The sequence below is a fragment of the Ceratotherium simum genome, chromosome 35 (assembly GCF_057802395.1).
Source record: "Ceratotherium simum simum isolate JZ-2026a chromosome 35, ASM5780239v1, whole genome shotgun sequence".
Taxonomy (NCBI): Eukaryota; Metazoa; Chordata; class Mammalia; order Perissodactyla; family Rhinocerotidae; genus Ceratotherium; species Ceratotherium simum.
Window position 1 is genome coordinate 16,543,223 of NC_141934.1, and position 20,812 is coordinate 16,564,034.

Consider the following 20,812-nt stretch of genomic DNA (forward strand, 5'->3'; position numbering starts at 1 on the left):
CATGCATTCAACCAACATTTGTTTGGCCTCCCGCTATGTATCAGGCAAAAGAAACACACCAGTGAGCACATAGACACAGTCCTCATCCTCATGATGCTTTCAGTCTATTAGGAGAAGTACACTTGAACCAATGATCCCACAAATCAATTTAAAATTACAAAGGTGTTGAAAACCAAGAGAGGTACTACAGTGATCAGAAAGCCTGTAATGTGGGGTGTGACCTAGTCTGCAACATTGTGGAAAGATTCCCTAAGGAAACAGCATTGGAGCTGAGATTTGAAAGTAGAGTAGGTGTAAATTAGGCACCACGGAAGAGGGAGAGCTTTCCTGGAAGCATGTGCAAAGGTCCTGCGGCAAGGGCATAAAAAATTTGAGTAACTAAAGGGAGTAGGGTGCAGCCAGAGCAGAGGGAGTGAGGGGCAGCATTTTAGAAATGATCTTGGGGAGGTGGGCAGGAGCTGGACCATGCAGAGAGTTCAGGCCTTGGCAGAGAGTCAGCTCTATATTCTATAAACCAAGGGATAGCAATGGAGGGCTTTAGATGGGGGGAAGGGAGAGTGTCTATGGTCTGACTTGCTTTTCAAAGAGGTTCTTCTGGCTCCATGTGGAGAACAGGTAAGGAGGGTAAGGGTGAGTGTGAGATGGGATTATAACGATGGCGATTGCCTAAGCTGATTGGACATAAAACAAGATGAGCAAAACAAAACGAAAACACTCACAACCTTAAAACCCAAACCACAGGGGCAGGAAGTACAGCAGGTAGAGAAGAACATAGCTGTAATCACACAGACGTGAGTTCGGATCCCGGCTTCATCACTTACAAACTGTGTGACCTTGGACAAGCCACACCTCCCCTCCCCTGTCTGTGTCTCCTCCTCTGCAGAGTGTACTAGACTATAAACACATCAGCTAAGAGCTCTGGGCTCTCATCCCAATTCTGACTCCTACCAGCCATGTGTTCTTGAGCAGGTCACTTCCACGCTCTGAGCCTCAGTTTACTTGTCTGTATAATAGGGTCTTAAAAATGCCTGTCTCCTGGAGTTATTGTGAGGATGGAATTAGAGAACAGATGAAATGTGGTTGTCATGGGGCTTGGCACATAAGCACATAAGGAGCTCGGCACACACCTTCCCACCACAAGTGAGCGTGCACACACACCATGAACACACACACGTCAGGCCCAGATGGCACCTCTCTTCCCGCAGGAGTGGTGACTGTCTTGTAAAATTCCAGCTCACCCGCCTAAGCTTAACTTTTAATGAAGCCAGAGAACAGCGATCCATTGGTGTTTCTGCTCAGCGAATCTGTCAGCGAGATGTAAGCCCTGGGAATCCGGCAACTTGGGGATTCTCCTGATGAGCAACACTCGCGTCCAGAGGATCTTAATATTTGTTTTGAACAGACACACGTAGACATGAATTACTTAATGACTGTTTTAGGGTTCGCCATTGTTCCTGTATGTGGTTTGGCTTTGTCTTTATGACATCTTAATTCTGTGTTTTATTTCACGGAGCTCCGCACACAGGCTGTGGCATATGGGAGCTCCCTCGGCGAAGTCTCAAATGGAGTTGGGGGAGGGGGAGAGAGAGAGAACGCAAGCTGTAGCTTCAAGGGTGTGCAGCGAAGGGGACTGCTGGGCACAAGGGCGAGTCTGGATTTGCACATACAGATACGATAGACCAAACCCTCACTGTCATGGGAAGGAGATTTGCCACCGCTATTTGGAAGTCTAAACAGTGTCTTTTTCAATTTCCTAATCTGATTGATCACAATCAGAGAGATTGTAAATTTCATGCTTGTCCATAACACACTGAAGGGGCCCAGCTAAACTCCTCACATTGCTATTCCAAGTCATCCCTGACCATATTAGAGTTGGCGGAGAGGAGCCAAAAGAAACAGATCAGACCCAGGACCCTGACTGAGAGGGCAGGAGCCTCCCTGGGGCCCCTCCTGGCCCGCAGCCTAGGATCTGAGGACTGGGAAGTCCTTAACTGGCTTACAAGGCCCTGCTTGATCTGTTTCCTGCCTACATCTAGAGAGTCATCCCTTGTTAGTCTCCCCCTCACTCACTCTGCTCCAGCCACATTGACTTCCTTGCTCCCCCTCAAATACACCAAACATCCTTCCACCCCAGGGCCTTTGCACTTGCTGGTCCCTCTGTCTCAAACACTTTCCCCCGGTTATCCTCATGGCTTGCTCCCTCCCTTCATCCAGGTCCCTGACCACGCCATTCAACGAAGCAGCCCCCTCCCTCACCCTCTGTCTCTTTCCCCTGCTTTATTCTTCTTTAAAGCCCTCATTGCCACCTGGTCTTATATTATTTATTTCTTTGTGTCTTCCTTTATTATCTTTCTCCCCCATGAAAGCAAGGACTTCATGTTGTTCATTGCTATATCAAATAAGAGCTCAATAAAACTGTTGAATGGATGAAAGTACCACTTTATTTTTTAGACACACACATGTAGCTTCTTCCACTTTGTGCATTCGTTCCCCTGCGGTTTATTTTATCTTCGACACGTGTGGGCTCACTCCCATCCTCCCCACCCCCATCGGTGGTTGTTCGAGGAGTGCAGACTGGATTTCACATTAGCCAGAGCTAGACCATGACGGACAAGAAACCTAATGGCCCACACCAGCATCTGCATCCTTGAGCCAATGGCAGGGGAGTTGGAACATTCATATTATAGGGGCAGTTCCATTCCACAGCCCCCTTCATTAGCGCCAACTGTGATCTCGCAGAAGTTAATGACCCCTCCAGAGAGTTGAACCTGCTTTTTCCCCTGGGAAAAGGAAAGATCTTTCTTGAAAGTCTACTGGGGATAAAGGCCGTATTCGTTCTGATCATTCCTTTCATTTATAGATAAAATTGATGAAATAAAAGAATCAGTCCCATTTTAAAGGTCAGATAACCAAGGACAACTGTGTGACGAGAAGCAAGGGACTCCATGCCTCACTGAGGGTCCCTCCCTCCTCTGTTTTCCACATCCTCCTTTCTTTATTCCTACTTACATTATAGCACCTAAGATTATCTGCCCGTGTCATACAGGCTTGTGTTTGTGTCTACCTTTGCCGCTAAACTCCAGGGCCCTCAAAGAGAGAGACTGCATTCCATTCATCTTTTCCTCCCTGATGGGCCTGGCATGGAGTAATGATAAAGACTATACTTCATTATTAACAGTAAGAGCTAACGTGGATGGAGCCCTTACTGTGTGCCAAACAGCACTTTCCGTAAATTAGCCCATTCAGTCTTCTCAACAGCTCTTGGAGGTGGCTGCTAAGATTAGCCCCATTTTGTGGATGAGGAAACCGAGATTGAGAAGGTCAAGCTGCTTGCCAAAAGTCACGTAGCCATTAACTGTTTGCAGACGGTAAAAGGAAACATTTCTTTTGATTAGTTTGCCATTGGGGCCTGTCGGATTTTTTCAACAGCTCTGCACATCTCCAGTGGCTCTTTAGGGAACGCCAAAACCATATTTAAAAATGAATAGAGGGCACTGGGGCAGTCCAGTGGCAAGGCCAAGGAACCCAGACCATCATCACCAAGCAACCCCAGCCCAGGTCGGGGCTCAGCACTGTCTCCCACTGCATCTCGTCAGGTAGCTCCCGTCATGGAAACAGGAGCACCACTGATGGAGGTCATGGCCTGTGCCATGTTCTTTACATGACTTGTCTCATTCACTCCTTACTACAACCCCGTGAGATGAGTATTTCACAGGTGGGCACAGAGAGGTGAAGTGACTTCCCAGGCTAGGAAGTCGCACAGCGGGATTTCAGCCCAGCTAGATCTGACATCAGAGCCCAAGCTCTTAACCATTCTACTTCCTCCACCTCAGGTATCTTCTCTCACACTTCAGAGGAAGTCTTAGGAACAAGCACTTGAAGAACTCCGGTTTTGTTAAGCCCCTGCGAGTTCCTCCACCTCCAAGAAGGTCAGTCCAGCCACTCTAGAAGAAAGGACATTTTAAAAATTGATTGTGGGGCCGGCCCCGTGGCGTAGCGGTTAAGTGTACGCGTTCCGCTGCTGGCAGCCCTGGTTCGGATCCCGGGTGCGCACCGACGCACCACTTGTCAGGCCATGCTGTGGTGGCATCCCACATAAAGTGGAGGAAGATCCGCATGGATGTTAGCTCAGGGCCAGTCTTCCTCAGCAAAAAGAGGACGATTGGCATGTATGTTAGCTCAGGGCTGATCTTCCTCACACACACACACAAAAATTGATTGTGCCCCCGCGGCATGCCCAAGGTACTCAGGGAGCAGAAGGCACATGACCCAGGCTTCTTTCCTCATTACAGGAGTTCAGCTTTTAGGGATGTTCCCCCTTTTTGGTGGCCTGGAGTGGGGGTGGCGTTAATGGAGACTCACACAGGCCTGGAAAGCACTTCCAGGTGGCATTCAGTCCAACCTCCTGCCCCCATACCAGCCGACATGTCTACTCACCCAGCTAGACAGACGTCTCTATCTAGAGAGCTTCATTCTGAGACCAGCGAGAGTCAAATCTATTTGCAGTGTGTGTGACTCCCGGGCTGCATTGATCAGAGTCCCCAGTGTGTCAGGACTGGGGGTGCGGCCGGGAGAGAGCTAATCCGACGCTGGATTTGGACCATGTGTACTCATTCAGTTAATGCATCCAACTTTCATTCAACATCTACTCAGCCCGGGTCCCTAAGATAGCACAGTTGCCAAGTGAAAAGAGCAGTGGCAGAAATGAGCCCCCAACTGACTCCTGTACATCGTTCAACAAATTTCACCTTTCAGAAGGAGAAAGGTTTGAACCGAACAGTAACACTCCCTTCCCAGAGAAAAACGTTCATTCATCTTGAGGGCAAGCCTTCTTAATGACCCTCGGAACACTGGCTCTCAACCACAGGATGTCAGGAATTCACCTCCCAACAGCCCCTCACTCTGCTCCCGGGCACACTCAGCACAAATGTGCTACCTGATCTTTTGGCATGAAGGGGAGTCCTGAATTAAATGGTTCAAAGGCATTTTTCCTGCCTCACAATTTGGCCGTCTTTCCCTTTATGCAGTAAAATCTCCAATAGTTTGGAATTTATGATCCTTTGGACAGGGACTAGGCTGAAGTCTGCTTCTGGACTATTCTGCATAGACAGGATTTTCAAAGAAAATTAACAGTTTGCCTAAAGAACTGTAAACGGAATGCTTATTTTAAGAGGGCTGCCTTTCTAGCCCTTTATGAACACTCATGGATCCACAAACAATTGATATGCTAATTTAAAATGATTTTTTACATGTTCATTAAGTCCTCAACTACTATTTGTCGATATGATTATTACAGTTTGAGCTGGCCTCAAACACTAGGTTTTCTGCTTTGAGCCTAAACTTCTTGGGTACAAACTTTTCTGGACAAAGAAATTAAGAAAGAGAATTAATTAATGGCAGGCAAAAGGACTATACTTCTTTGGTGGGGACAAAAGAGGGGGTCTCTTACATTCCAAGTGTCTTAGTGATTCATGCTGGCTCTCTTCCAGCTGGTATAGGATGAGGTTTGACTATGGCAACCCTACATCCTGGTTTGCCTGGGATAGTCCCTGTTAGATCTTTCATCCTGAAATAACTACTCACAGCAACCCCTTTCACTGTTGAAATGAATGATGAATTACATAGTCACTCAGATTTGATGGAACTAGGGATTAAAATTGTGATTTTCAAGGAGTTAGAGCCTTCTCCAGACTGGCAGTACCTGGTCATCTCTATACAAATAAAAAAAATGCTCCATAAAGATGCTGTACCAATCGATTCTGAATCCAGATCATTCTTCACCATCCCCCCACCCCCAAACTGAAAGAATCAGATCAGAAAGCAGCTAACCTTCCCTCGGGGAAGGCAATTATGGGACCACTCTCACCCCACCTCCTATGTGTGAATTCCATCTCAATGTAGTTGTCTGTCTGGAGTTGAAATCCCACAATTTTTATTGTCAGCATTATTTGGGGGAGAAATGGATGGGCATGAAAAACACAATACCGGAAGGAATTGTTGATGTCTTTTGGCCATTATAAGCTCTGAGCTGTTTGTTTTAGAGGCAATGTCTACTAAACAGTCACTGTGGGCCACACACCGTGGGAAGTGCTTTACCTGATTCAATCCTCATAACTCACTGTCTGAGATGGCTACTCTTATTATTTCTATTTTCAAGCTGACGAAACAGGCTCATCAAGGTAAAGCCACTTGTCTAGGACACTCAGCTAAATGGTAGAGCCAGGACAGGAATACAGGTTTGTCTGAGACTCAAGTCTGAGCTCTTAACCACTATGATATACTGCCTCCCACTCTGCTATACTCTTCTGACATTTGAGTCAGACATCTGCTTGCAATTTGATACATTATAAAGCTATTGCCTCATCAAGTATGCCTCACAGAGGGGGAGAGAAGGGGGGGCTAGTGGAGGTTTTCTTTGAGTGCAGTTGGATGATGTATGCATATTGCTACGAAATCAACAAATTGAATGTAAGTTTCCATCCTGGCACTAAATTATCTTCAGAGATAGACTTAAAATATCCTAGGGAAGTTCATTCAGGGGGTAGCCCTCATCTATAAACAAATATTAAGTGTGTAACCAACAGGACAGGCTGGTGGTTCATCCGCCCCCTCCCCCATCTCCCTGCAGATCTGCTGACTGTGAGCTGGGCTTGACTCACGGAACTAAACAACATTTCTGATGAGACCAAGTCCGGAGATTGCCTCTAGAGGAAGCCACTGGGGTCCAGCTCATGCTATACCAGTGTCTCCATCTCTTTCCTTCCTAAGAACTCTGCTTTAGAAACATGGTACTTTCACCCTTAAGTAAGTATTGAACATGAAAAGGAGGTGGAAATTGACCATCACTGGATGTGGCTGGTGTGGATGAGAATGGGGATGATGTGGGTTTTATAGACAGTCTGTTAAAAGACAACTCAAACCCAGCCTTTCCTGAAGAGTTGAATACAAACGCTCCCTGCTCACTCTCCACCCCAAACCAGCAGTAACAGCTATAAAACTGGAATCTGTTTTACAGAGAAGCCACGCCTGTTACAGAAGTATTGAAGAGGATCCTTCCAGCATGACATAAATTAGGGGCTTATGGCTTGGACTTTCACCTCAGGAGTGGTTTCCAGGGGAAAGGAGACCCAGGACATTAAAAGACACTAAGAGTGAAGTGATACCTGGGTGGGGAGGGTTGGTTATCATAAGAGTCTCAGATGGATTAAATTAGGATTTGTATAATGCTACAGAAAGCACGAGGGTTGGGAGACTTTGTGGGCAATTCATATGATTGCGAATATGACCAAGAAAAGGGCAGGACAGTAACAGACTGACGGGCAAATGCTGAAGGTACCAAGCCAGGTGGACATTAGGCATTTTCTGAATTAAAATACCACCAGGAATCTGCTGTCCTCTCTTTGCACCCCTGAAATATATGGAAGACTCTGGACCAAATGCCACACTTCTGGTTTCCAATGAAATTCCCTTTGGTCTCTTCTACAAGGGCATATTCTTTGGCCAACACAGCACCTGCCTTGTCAACAGTAGGTGTACTTCAAAGGCGGAATGGATGGCAGAAACCCAGGAAGATAAAACTGCTGATGTCAAAACTCTCGACAGGGGCCAGCCCGGTGGCGCAAGTGGTTAAGTGCGCGCGCTCCGCTGCGGCAGCCCGTGGGTTCGCCGGTTCAGATCCCAGGCGAGCACCGATGCACCACTTGGCAAGCCATGCTGTGGCAGCGTCCCATATAAAGTGGAGGAAGATGGGCATGGATGTTAGCCCAGGGCCAGTCTTCCTCAGCAAAAAAGAGGAGGATTGGCAGATGTTAGCTCAGGGCTGATCTTCCTCACAATAAATAAATAAATAAATAACTCTCTACAAAGAACCTCCTTCCAAGCAGAGAAACATCAGAAACACTTTGATGGCATTTGGTGTTTTTTTTTCCCCTTCTCCAGCCTGTGTCAGAGAGTATCCCCACCCAACACTTGCAGATGCTGGCTGCTGCTGATGCTGTTCCCGTCATGTTTCTAGTCCATCCATTCCTAACATGGGACACCCATTATTCTCAAGACGTGTATGAGCGAAGTCCCTATCAGACAGGAAAAGTTCTCCAATCTAAGTTTGACTCTTTAGATATGATGCCCTGTCATCCACCCCACACCCACTGGAAAGTTCAGACTCAGTTGTTCCAGAACAGGCATCCTGTCTGAAGCACTTTCTCAGACATGTTTTCAATCTATTCCCTAATGTAGCCTGCCAGGATTAATACATCCTCCAAGTCATCTCCACTGGTCCACTTCTTTCTTTTTCTCCCACTGAACTACTCATCCAACACCAGCAAAAGATGAGTTTTCAGACTGCCTTGATTTTCCCTGACAGAGGGCACAGCCTTCTTCCTTTCATTCTCAAACTCCTCTAAATTGAATGATTTATGAAAAGAATTGGGTTTTCTCTGTTTTAGAATGCTTCTGTTTTCCCCAACCTCCTCTCTATCTCAGCCCACATCCTCTTCTCCTTCTTTCCGCCTTTCTTTCGTTTCTTTCCTTATTCTCCCCCCATCACACTCTTTCCACCACCATCTAAGGATCTGTTCTCATCCCTGAGTTCCAAACAATCAGGTCCTTTTTGAAAAACCAAATAAAACTCTTTCAAGACCATCTTCACGATCTTGGAAGGCTGCTCCCTGACTCTTGAGCTCAGAGTCCTGGTTTTGGTTGCTGGAGAGGACAGAATTCAGCAGCAGCAGCCAGCAAGGTGTGGAGGAGGGTGCTGTTTAGGGTGTACTTGAGGGAACAGCATATGGGCTTTTGTGAAAATGTTCAGAGCTTGCTAGTTTCTGAGCTGAGTATAGAAATGTGCCACTATCTCTGAATACTGCCTGAGCTGGTTCAAATCTCATCTTTTCTTCTTGTACAACACCCCCAAAATCACCACCTCAGATCCACCATTCGTTCTTCCCCCTGTCCTCTAAGCTCTGTGATACCAAGAAAAGTTTCTCAGTCAAGTTGTATCCCACCTACACGGCCCACCCTAAGAAAGCAAAACCTCTTGAATAGCAGCTGCCAGGTCAGCCGACCACTGAATGCTGCTCCTCCTAAAGACTCTTTCCAGCCTCCACCTCATATAAGCAATTAGTTCCCATGTTCCAGCGGGAGATACCGAGTAGTGACGGCAAAAGACAGGCGCCCTGGCCCAGCTGCCCGCATCCACCCCGCAGGGCTCCGGGGCACAGGCCAGAAAGGGGAACCATCAGGGTCTCCCCTCTTAAGAAGGAGGTCATTACCTTGGCAGGGGCTTGCGGGCCGTGATACTGGCGACAATGATGCTCTCGGGACGCGGAGTGGCCACAGCTTTAAAGGTTCCTCGCCAGAACTTCTCAAAGAGCTGCTTCTCGCCTTGCTGAACGCTCGCCATAGCCAACCCAAAGGGGGCCGGGGCGCTGTCCGAAGTGCTGAAACGTGGATTCCAACCCGGGGCACACCCGGCTCCGGGCTCTGTCCGTGTCAAACCCAGAGGGGTGGGGTGGGAGAGATCGGGGTTCCGGGCGGGGGATGGGGCGCCTCAGCCCGGGCAGGCAGGGGAGGAAGAAGGCTTGTCCGCCGGCTTTCTTCGCCTTCTGGGTTGGCTCTGCTCTGCGCTCTGAGCCTGCTGAGCCTCCGCGCCCCAGGAAGCGAAGGGAGGGCTGGCTCTCTCGGCAGCGCCGGGAGAGAAGAGGCGACGGGGTCGTCTGTGTGTGCGTGCGCGTGTGAGCTCAGGCGCGCCCGGGTTTTGTCTCTCGCACAATGTGACGTTGGAAGAGGAGGCTGGTCGCGCGAGCTGCACTTTCCTCCCCCCTCTCCGTCTCTCCTCCTCCCCGCCAACTCCCTCCTCCTCCGGCTCAGCCTCCTGCCGCCATCTGCATAACAAAAGCCCGCAGGTCTGGGAGGAGAAAGGGCGGGGCGTACGCCTGTCACCGGGGCCCCGTGGCGACGCAGTTGCAGCGCTGACCCCTCAGAGAAGCAATCCCGGCACCCCGAGCTGAACCAGGCAGGAGATCCTGCTTCCCAGCTCGCTCTCCTCCCCCACCGTCGCGGCCCTTCCCTCCACCCCTCCCTGCGTGCCCTCCGGGCCCGGCAGCCTCCCCTCCCAGCCCCTTCGCAAGTCTTGTAGCGGATCTTCTATTGAGGGGGGAGGTAAAACACTTAACCGATCCGCCCAAACCAACCTGCCCCCCCGCCCCCTGGGAGGGACCGCTTAGGCCAGCAAAAAGGATCCTCTGCATTCCTCTTTGCGCCTGGGCGCCGCGAGATCCCCACCACCCAGAAAGTGCCATTTGATGGACACTCCGTCACCAGTTCGGCTTCTCGCCATCTGCCGAGCCGGGCCCTCGCCCGCAGAGGGGCGCAGCGTTACATCTGTGCACGCGGCGCTCTAAGAGAGATTTCTTTTGTGCCTCACAGCCTGCCAGCCCAAGGTCCTCGCTGCCAAACCCATCCAAAGGAAAGAGTACCCCCCACCTCACCCCACCCCATCCACTCCTGGGGAATTTGGCTGCGGCCACTGTTCTTAACACAGCTTGTCTCGGGAGAGGAGTCCGTTTTGGACAAGAAAGTGCTTCACTGGAGGGATTTGAGGGGGATTTCTGAGGATTACAGGAGGATAGTTACTTTTTGGTCTCTCTTTCCCCTTTCTACCCCCTCCCAGTTCAACCCTAATCTCTGAAAGTGAAAGTTTAGAACTACAAATAAACCCTAGACGCAGGGGTTCTGGGCAGAATTCTTCTAGTTTCACCCCAGGGTTTTCATTAAGAAAAAGATTGTTGCGGGACCCCTCAGCCCATCTCTGCCTTGGAGCTCTTTAATCTCAGCAGCGTTTCTGCTCCCACTCCCCAGGCTGCAAATTCGTGGAAGGAGCCCTCACCAAGTCTTAGAGGCCTCCAAGCGCCTGGCACCGTGTCTCGGCCACAGCGGAAATAAACCCATGCCGTGGGGTCCAAGGTACCGGCGCGCCAATGTGAACTTGAGAAACTCTTTGAAAGGGACAGGAGGGGAATGAGAGAGAAAGGGGAGGAGGAAGACTGAAAGAACAAGATGGGGCAGGAGAAGGAAGTAAGAACCCTGGAGTAACCGAGTATAGGGTCCAGAAGCGCATATACGTTTGGATATGTCTACGAATTTGGGTATCTGTGTGCCCACTTATGCTAGTGCCTGAGAGCGCTGCTCGCTCTGCAGTGACCCCTTCTGGTTGACAGCAAGAGATGCATTTGCCGGCTTCTTAAAGCGGGTTGCTCCTGCCAGGAGGTGGGGTTAGTACTGGGGAGCTAGGAGGTGGAGGAAAGTGGAGACTAGACTCCGTCTGTCCCCTTCCCTCCCTCCCGCTGAAAACCCAACACTCCGCTATCACTCTCAGGCCCGATTTCCCATCCTGAAGTTAATGTGGTTTTAAATGCCATTGAGAGCTGGCTCCTTAAGTAACCTGGGATATTAAAACCACGCTTAGTTATGACATTTGGGGTCTGACCTGAGTCACCTGCAGCAGAGAGGCAGTTGGGATCCTACCCAACAAGATCAATCAACATCTCCCGGCCTGTTCCTGTCCTAAGTTCCTAGAATGTTGATCAAGTTTCTATTTGCATGGCATTGTCTCTTTCAATCCCAGCACAGTAGCCAGCAGCCAGGTGAGGTGGGAGGGGAAGCTGCTCTTATTCCTTTTTAAAGGTGAGGAGGTTGAGGTGTAGGATGGTCAAGTGACTTTACCCAAGGTGATCAGTAGGGAACAAAGAAGTCTGTGAAAAATACAGTTTCTGTTTTAGCTTGGAGGATGGGGGTCCTTGGGACACCAGGCATTCCAGGGTGGGACTGTGTAAAAACTAAAACTGCCACTTTTTAGCTGGATGACCTTGGGCTAGTTACTAACCTCTGCCTCAGTTTCACCATCTGCAAAATGGAGTTATTAGTGCACATTTCATATGGTCGTTGTGAGGACTAAATGGAATATTACTTGTAAAGGACTTAGCACATTATCTGGTTCATAGCGAATGCCCATTAAATGGTAGCTATTATTGCAGACGCTGTTAGAATCATGATCTGTCACTATCTTAAGTCAGGCCATATTTCATTTAATAATCATTCATTGATGCCTAAACTTGGTCAGACGGGGTCCTGGGCATGGAGGGTCCAATGATAAACCAGATGTGGTTCCTTCCCTGAAGGAGTACACAGTCTAATTCACCTTCTGTGTCACCATTGCCTAAAATTTGTCCCCCTTTCCACCTTATCAAGTCTGGAATGCCAATTCCAACCAATTAGTGGTGGCTCTCTAAAGAATGTGTGTTGAGAAGTATTCTGGGGTCTTGTCCCAGAAAGAGTGCTGTGATGGACTAGTAATGTCTGCCACCAGCATAGTACAGAGCTAGGCAGCAATTGTGCCACATGTGACTTAGACTTTAGGTCTGGCTTCTCTACTATGACCCAAACTCCAGTTCTTCCATTGGTTTATCAAAATATAACCATCTTGTTCTCATTCCCTCAGGGTATTGCTCTCTGTTTTCCCAGGTGCAAGAGACCTATCAATATGCTGCTTAGTGAATACAAATAGGTGGCACAATTGCTGCTTATCTTCTGTGCTATACCAGTGGCAGACATCACTAGTCCATCACAGCACTCCTTCTGGGACATGACCTCAGAATCCTTCTCAACACATTCTTTAGATAGCTACCACTAATTTGTTGGAGTTGGCATTCTAAATAAAATCAATTTGCCCTCCACGTCTAGAGGGTGCTTCTTTATCTGATTGATATTGTTCTCTCGTTAAAAAAGGGGAGACCAGGGAGAAGTGATTCTAGGATTTGCAAATCCAGGCACTATAGAGTAGGAGCTAAAGAGATTCTTATGCATCCTTCCCCTTAATGATCCAACGAGGCAGCACTTCCAGCTCAGAGAAATAGCTACCGCTCCTCCTGAGGCAGTTCAAATCCCAGCTCACTGATGTTGCTGTGTTGCCTTGGGGAAACTCCTTACTCTCTCTGTGCCCACAACTTCTCTGAGCATAATATGGCTAATCATTATCCACCAGCATCAAGGGATATCAGGATGCTTGGCAGTCTGTACCCATTTCCAAAAGTCCAGCGAACAGTGAATGATTCAGATAATTACTGAGATAATGGGAAATATGATAATGAGACCAGTTCATCTGTCTTTGTGCCTTTCAACAGGATCACGCTAGACTATTCAAATTACAAGATCCTGTATTTCTTCATATAGATTTTGGGGAGAAAACAATGATGGCACTACTCAGGGTTTACTAATCTTCACTTCTTGCAAGTTCTACCTTGTGTCTAATCTGAATACCACCTTTGCTGTTTATTGTCCATTTCTCTTCTAGAATATAGATACAAACTGACTCCAGTGTCCCTGGACAAACATAGATAAACGAGGAATCCTCCTTCCCTGGTTGTGTAGTTCCCAAGATTCTACAAGACAAATACATTCATTGCTGTCTCAGATAATAATAATAGCTTCACTTATCAAGTATATGTTATGATGTTCTATGTTCCAGTCACCCCTTGTGCTAAACCCTTGATAAACATTATTGCATTTAATCCTTGCAACAACTCCATGAGAAAGGAACTACCATTGTCTGAATTTTGCAGATTTGGAAACTGAGTGCTAAGAGGATTCAGTATGTGTAATGTGTATTGGAAAAGAGTTGAGTACACTCAAGGAAGAGGCTGAAGACCGGAGAATGTAGATAGTGATGGAAGAATGGAGAAATGGAGGAGTTAGTGATGAAAGAATGTGTTCTATGCAAGGAAATGAGAGAACTGCCATTATTCCTCCCAGTTTTAAAAGCCAATGATATTATATCACTATTTCTCAAAGTGAGGATCCTTGGAACCCTGGCAGTACTCCTGCAGAAGGTTTTAGGTGGTACCCAGGCAGACGGAGTATTAAATAACATTGGAGCACATGGTTACATATGGTGAGAAAGTATTCCTTTCAGCAATTGTCTTCCTAGCCATTAGGTTGCCTCCCGAAGTAAATCTCTATGCCTTGATTTTCTTGAAATGTCTTGAACACATTTCTTAGCACTTTCTTTTCAACAATGAGAGAGTGACTTCAGAATCAGAGGCTCGGAGAACCAGAATTTAATAACATTGCTTTGCTTTCATTGAATTTATTTTTATAGTTATCTTCCATTATTGGCACGTAATACTGGTTTTGCATTTCTAAAATGTCCTCTTTAAGTAAATTTGTTAAGTAAAGAGGTGTGTCATTTTTTATTATAGAAAATTTCAAACATATACAAAAGTAAAGAGACTAGCACAATGAGCCCTTGTGTACCCACTTCCAATTTCAACAATGATCAGTACATAGTTGATTTTTTAATCTTACTCTGATCCACTTTCCACACTCCTAAATTATTTTGAAGCAACTCTAGGACATTGTATTATTACAGTTGTAAATACTGCAGTATGTATTTATAAAAGATAGGAACTGCTTTTTTTTTAGCATAACTGCAATATCATTATCACACTAGACAAAATTAACAATAATTCCTTAATAACATCAAATATCTGGTCAATGTCCACTTTTCCCCAATTGTCTTTTAAGTGTTTATTTATTGTTTGTTGGTTTGTTTGTTTGAATTGGGATTCAAATGAGGCTCATTCACTGTGGTTGATTGATACATCTCCTTAAGTATCCTTTAATCTTTAAGTACCCCCTCCCCCACACACACATTTCATCTCTCTTTCTTTATTTTTGATAAGAAACTTGGTTGTTTGTCTAATAGAGTTTCCCATAATCTGTGTTTTCCTGATTGCATACCTGTGGCATTGATAACATGCTTCTCTGTGTCATCTATTTCCTGTTAAATGACAGTAAGATCTAGAAGTTTAATCAGATTTAAGTTCAAAAGAAATTCCACCAGGAGGTTAATAATGTATGATTTTTTTCTTTTCTTGTGATGCTAGCTGACATTGAAGATCTTTGCCTAATTTATTAATTTATTAGGGGTTGAAAAATGGTGATGTTCTAATCTATCATTTATTTTCCATGTGTTAGCTGGAATACTTCTATAGAGAAATATCCCCTCATCAACTATTTGGGTAACTCAGGGCACCATTAGTAGAGAAAAGGCAGAATAAATACTTCATCCTTTCCCTTTATTTACTAGTTGAAAAAATAATGAGTTGGTGTACTAACATCCTTATAAGGTACTATCAAGTGTTTTTTTTATACTTATGATAAATTCATAGATTTAAATATATATGATGTGCTTCAATTAATTGCTATTATCCTTAATAATGCCCAAATTGCCCCATATTTAGCTAGGAGACCCTATTCAGTTGGTTCCTGTGTCCTTTGACCCGACCCTAGAAGCCTTTGATGACTTTCTTGTTTTCTATGTCAAGATGTTCCAAGCTCAACTTACAAATTTCCTGCCCCTGACCTGGAATCAGCTATTTCTCCAAACAACACTGGTTCCTTTTAGTGGATGCATGGTAGCTCATCCCTACTGGGTTAGTTATACATCCTTTCTAGGACTTTTTAGCGTACAGACCTAGGAAATCTTATTTTAAGACAAAAAATAGATCATGAGTTCCTATGGGTATTTCTAGCTCACATAAGGGCTGCAGGTTTTTTTCTCATAAATCAAAAATCTTACATTTGTATCTCCTTTCTGACATGCCAAAAAATCCAAGTTTAGTGTCCTCAACATAATTACTCCTTTTCTTTATCCCAAAATACACACATGCCCCTTTCAGAGCCATCATACTCATACTACCACCTATAATGTGATTGCTGAGATCAGCAATATATTATTATTGCTGGTTATTATTTATATATTATTTATTAAAAATATTAATATATTTTTTAAGCTCTCATTTGGGTGTGTATTCAAATTACTGTATATGAAAATTAATTGGAAAAGAATCACATCGAGGTTTATTTATTCGACGTTTACTTTTGATTTTTAGGGATTACTTTTTAATATGGCTTTATTTTTTAATTATGTAAAATATTTACGTGGTTCTAAAGTCAAAACTTCCACAAAGGTATATTTGGACAAGTCTAGACACTCTGTTCTGTCCACCCACTTTGCTCCCTCTCTCTATATTTTTTTGTGTGTGTGAGAAAGATCAGCCTTGAGCTAACATCCATGTGAATCCTCCTCTTTTTGCTGAGGAAGACTGGCCCTGAGCTAACATCCGCGCCCATCTTCCTCCACTGCATATGGGACGCTGCCACAGCATGGCCTGTGAAGCGGTGCATCCGTGCGCCTCCGGGATCCGAACCCAGGCGGCGAGCAGCGGAGCGCGTGCACTTTACCACTAGCCAGGTAGCCGGCCCTTCATATATAGTTTTATAATATAAATATATACATTTTTTCTCCCTCTCTATATACAATTTAAAAAACTTTTATGGTTTATCCTTCCATTAAAAAATATTTCTCATTCAAAATTATTGCATTTATTTAGAGTGCAACTATTAAGTAAGAGCACAAGTGAAACAAAGATGCTACAGAAATCCTAAAGTAATATTTGAACCACTAACATTTGGGGAAATTGTACTATGTCTCTGTGTGAAATAGCCTGATGCTGCCTGTTCCAGGGCTGGAAAGGGGTGCTGCCAGCGTTTGACTTGACAGGATTTGTGCACAGAGGTGTGTACCACAGCTCCTTTACCTATAAGCAACACATATTAAACATATACACGCTGTGGGCATTTCATCTACTGTACTAAGCTCGTATAATATTTCAATGTGGACACACAAATCCGTGTTCTCATAAACAGGAAAGTTGAAGGAGAATTTGCCTAAGAGAATCCAGTTTTGCATTTAAAAGCATCCCTCCATCCATCATGGCTCACCTCATTTAGTGTGTGCATGCGCGTGTGTGTGTGTGTGTTTGTATTATATATTGCCACTAGCACCTTCTGCTTTTAAAGAGAGTCTGCAGCTTCTGAATGAGGCTTGCTTTGTCTTGTCTGTTACTAACTTTTCTACTGAAAGGCATACAGAATTCTCTCCTGGAATGCTTTGAAGCAGAAGACAAAGGCAGCTGACCTGTATTTTGGGGAGTGGGGGAAGAGGACAAGAGAGAAAGTTGGGGCTGTCCATATGCCCCTGTGCACTGCAGATCTGGAGGCAGAACCAAAGCCAGGCGTCTTCTGCAGCCAGGGGCTTTGGGAATAACTCTCTGCAGCAGCATCCTCCCTTCTGCCTCACTCCTGAATTGGATGTTGCTGAAGTAATTACCAAACAAATCAGTAGTCAGCGTTGTGATGGGACCACGGCTGTGAAAGCATCATTTTCCTCCTGAAAACTTAGTTTGCCTTACAGGCAAGCCGGAGTCTACACAAGCTCCTGACAACCCAAAAGCCCAGAATAACTCCCGGAGCATTTAATCTTTCCTCTCTGTACCAGCACTCTAGGAACACTTTCACATTTATTCCTTTGAAGCAGGCTCTGTAAGGAGTGAAGGGACCTGTCTGAAATTATACAGCCAGAACGTCCAGGGTGCGTTTTTCTTTTACTTTTCTTTGGGGAGAGGGGGTGATTAAAATAAATATGCCCTAGGGGCCGGCCAGGTGGCGCAAGCAGTTAAGTGCGCGCTCTCCGCTGGCCGGGGGTTCCCCAGTTTGGATCCCGGGTGCGCACTGAGGCACCGCTTGTCAAGCCATGCTGTGGCGGCGTCCCATATAAAGTGGAGGAAGATGGGCACAGACGTTAGCCCAGGGCCAGTCTTCCTCAGCAAAAAAACAGGAGGATTGGCAGATGTTAGCACAGGGCTAATCTTCCTCACACACACACACAAATATGCCCTAGAATTTTGTTTTTAGAAAAGTGATAAATGCAATTAAAAAAAACATCCTTTTCAACTAGACTTTATGGAGAATTCCTGAGGTCTGTTCTTCAGGAATTTGAGCAACAAGCTTACGACTCTCAGCCCCATCTCCTTCAAGGGGTCTTTAGATGAGGCTGGGCAATGCACGGAAGGCAAGAGGGGCCAGGATTCCTGTCCTCACGGAACTTGGGCAATTCTTATTTCTAACTCTGGCCTCAGCTTTCCTGTCTGTGAAACTTAGGGGTAAGGCTCTCAGAGGTCTCAAGCTGGCAGCCCACAGGATGAATGTGGCTTACAGATGAGTTCTGTTTGATGCCCACAAGGTGTGCAAAAATAGAAATTTGAATGACTACAGGTCAAAGGCAAATGCTCTCCTTTTTGCCACAGACCCCACTACTCCTAATTGCATCTCATCCAGCTCTCCTCATGCACATACATTTCCCCCCTCGACCCTGCGGCAGCTCTTGGGTTTGAGTATCTTTAAAGGCCCTCTCAGGCGTGACATTCTGTAGTTTCTTTACGTTTTTCTTTGCTTAGAATATTCATAGCAATAATTTTAATAATAGCAGAAATTAGGATTTGTTGAGAGATTACTATCTTCCTTGCATTGGATTAAGCACTTTACACGCATCATCTTGTTCCCTCCTCATAACAATCCAAGGAGGAAGCTATTATTGTGACCACCCTTTTGCATATGAGGAAACTGAGGCTCAAAGAGATGAAGTGCCTTGCCCAAGGCCGCACAGGTGGTGGTAAATGAAGAGCCAGGATTTAGATCTAGGTCTTTCTGAGCCCAGGAGTGATATTCAAAATACTCAACAACTAGTACAGCATGGAGCTGACTGATCAGATGGATGCTGGGCATAGGGTGGCCTGGGTTCCAGGGAAATAGATGTAGGGGCCAGGACAGGGCAGACAGTGGGCCCCGGAGGGGGATCAGAGGAGCAACTATTCACCAACTTGAATGGAAGTACTTCACTTTTCAATGTCCGGGTGGCTGTAACTGTGCTTTCTGGCTGAGTGGCCAACTGCTCTTAATTCCACTCGCCCTGGGTCATGCTGAGTCAGAGGCACCTGAAGTATCTTTAGAACCTGTGTTCGAGAAACACAAAGAACACAGTGCTGACCAGTGGGCAGCAATGCCAGGTGATTCTGGGGGTGGACAGGGTCTCCTGAGAGATGGGGAAGGGGGGAAACTCAGAAAGAATAGCCAGGCTCCCTGATTTCAGAAAGTTAGAAATAAGGAAAGTAGGTGGAATTGACCTGGAGAGACAGTTCTGTGGGTTTCTCCATGAGTTAAAGGAGGCTAGAGTTAGTATTAAGTGGACCACTTAACACGGCTCTGGCCCCAAACCACAGAGAGTGTCGCTGACTCTTAGAAAAGCAATCAAGCCACATGCCCTTTCTAATTATTATAACACATTTGCAAAATTTATTGTGCACAGACCATGTGCCAGGGATTGTATCAAGTGCTGAGGTTTCAATAAGAAGTTAGAAAATCTCTCTGCCTTTGATCGGCCCACATTCTAGGGTGAGGGTTGGGCGAGATGGGAACAAACAAGTAAGACTGGCAATGACTCTGTGGTGTGATCTGTGAGACTATGGGCTAAACTCAGAGAGCTGAGGATGCACAGAAGGAGCACTCTTCTCTCTGTTGGGCCGATCAAGGAAAAATGAGACCCAAAGTATGAGTTATCCAGGCCAAGGAGGCAGGGAGAGGGAGAGGACACTCCAGGGAGAGAGTTCTCACATAGAAAGACCCAGAAGTGAGACAGAGCTTAGAGTATAGCAGTGGTTCTCAAAGTGGAGTCCAGACCAGCAGTGGCAGCAGCATCTCCTGAGAACTTGATAGAAATGCAAATACTCAGGCCCCACCAGAGACTTAGTGAGTTGCACACTCTAGGAGGCGGGACCCAGCAATCTGTGTTTTGACAAGGCCTTCAGTGGACTCTGATTCAAGTTCAAGTTTGAGAAACACTGAGAACAGGATTTCATGGTTGAGTGGTCAGAAGTATGGTTGGAGGAGGGTGGGGCCAGGACATGAGAAGCCTTATGTGATCCAAGTTTTATCTTTAGGGTAATAAGGAGCTTTTGAGAACTTTAAGAAGAGCATGTCTTTTAAGAAGACACAACACTTGCTTTTACCTACATAAGCATTCCTCAAAACTGCTGAGCTGGTTCCTACTTCTAAGCCTTTTGCATTTGTTGTTCCATTTGCCTGGAACATTCTACCCTAGATTTTTAAAATACTAACTCCGTCTTTTTATCCAGATCTCAGTTCAAATGCTACTTCCTCTGATGGCCCCACAATAAACCATCCTTCTGTTCTCCTCTCCCCCCACCAGTTCATTTTATTTTCTTATAGCTCTTACCTCCACCTGCAATCATCTTGTTTATTATGTGTTTATTGTGTTATCTCCTACTAAAATGTAGCTCCAGAAAGGAGGAAACCCATCTGCCTTGTTCACTCCTGCGCATCACCATCCCCCAGCACAGGACCCAGCAGGCAGTAGGTACTTTCAATAACTAAACTCAGCCAATAAAAGAAGCATGAAGCCCATGACAATGCCCACCATGAAATTCCCACAATGGTCATCAACATATGTAGACGCTGAGGGAGCCCAGAGGAGAGGACTGGCCGACCAGGTGGGTTACCTGGAAGGCTTCCAGAAAGAGGCAGGCTTTCAATTTTCCCTAGGAAATCAGGTGAGGTAAAAAGGAGAAGGGAGGAAGCAATGCAGCAAGGAAACTCTGAATGAGCTCAGAAGCCAAAACAAGCAAGTTGAAGGTAAGGAGGCCAAGCGGATGAAGAGAGCTAGGGTGAAACTGAGAAGGGGGATAATGAGGAAGGTGGGTGGGGAGCAGGAAGGCAGGTGTGAGGGGCAGGGGAGGAGATCCTCATGGACTTGGAGACCAGGGAAGAGCTCTCCCATCTTATCCGCTGCTCAAGGTGCCATTGAGCGATCTTTCCATCCGTCCATCCATCCCAGACTAATGAC

The 20,812-nt window shown here is 46.1% G+C and overlaps 1 protein-coding gene across 1 annotated transcript in view; it reads right to left on the reverse strand.

Annotated features, from left to right (window-relative positions):
• SRRM4 (serine/arginine repetitive matrix 4) overlaps positions 1–9,397 on the reverse strand; it is a 149,089-nt gene extending 139,692 nt beyond the window's left edge. Inside the window, exon 1 of the mRNA XM_004430125.3 lies at positions 9,267–9,397. Coding sequence (XP_004430182.1) covers positions 9,267–9,397 — 131 coding nt within the window. The remainder of the gene's footprint in view (positions 1–9,266) is intronic.
• Between the last annotated feature and the right edge of the window lie 11,415 nt (positions 9,398–20,812).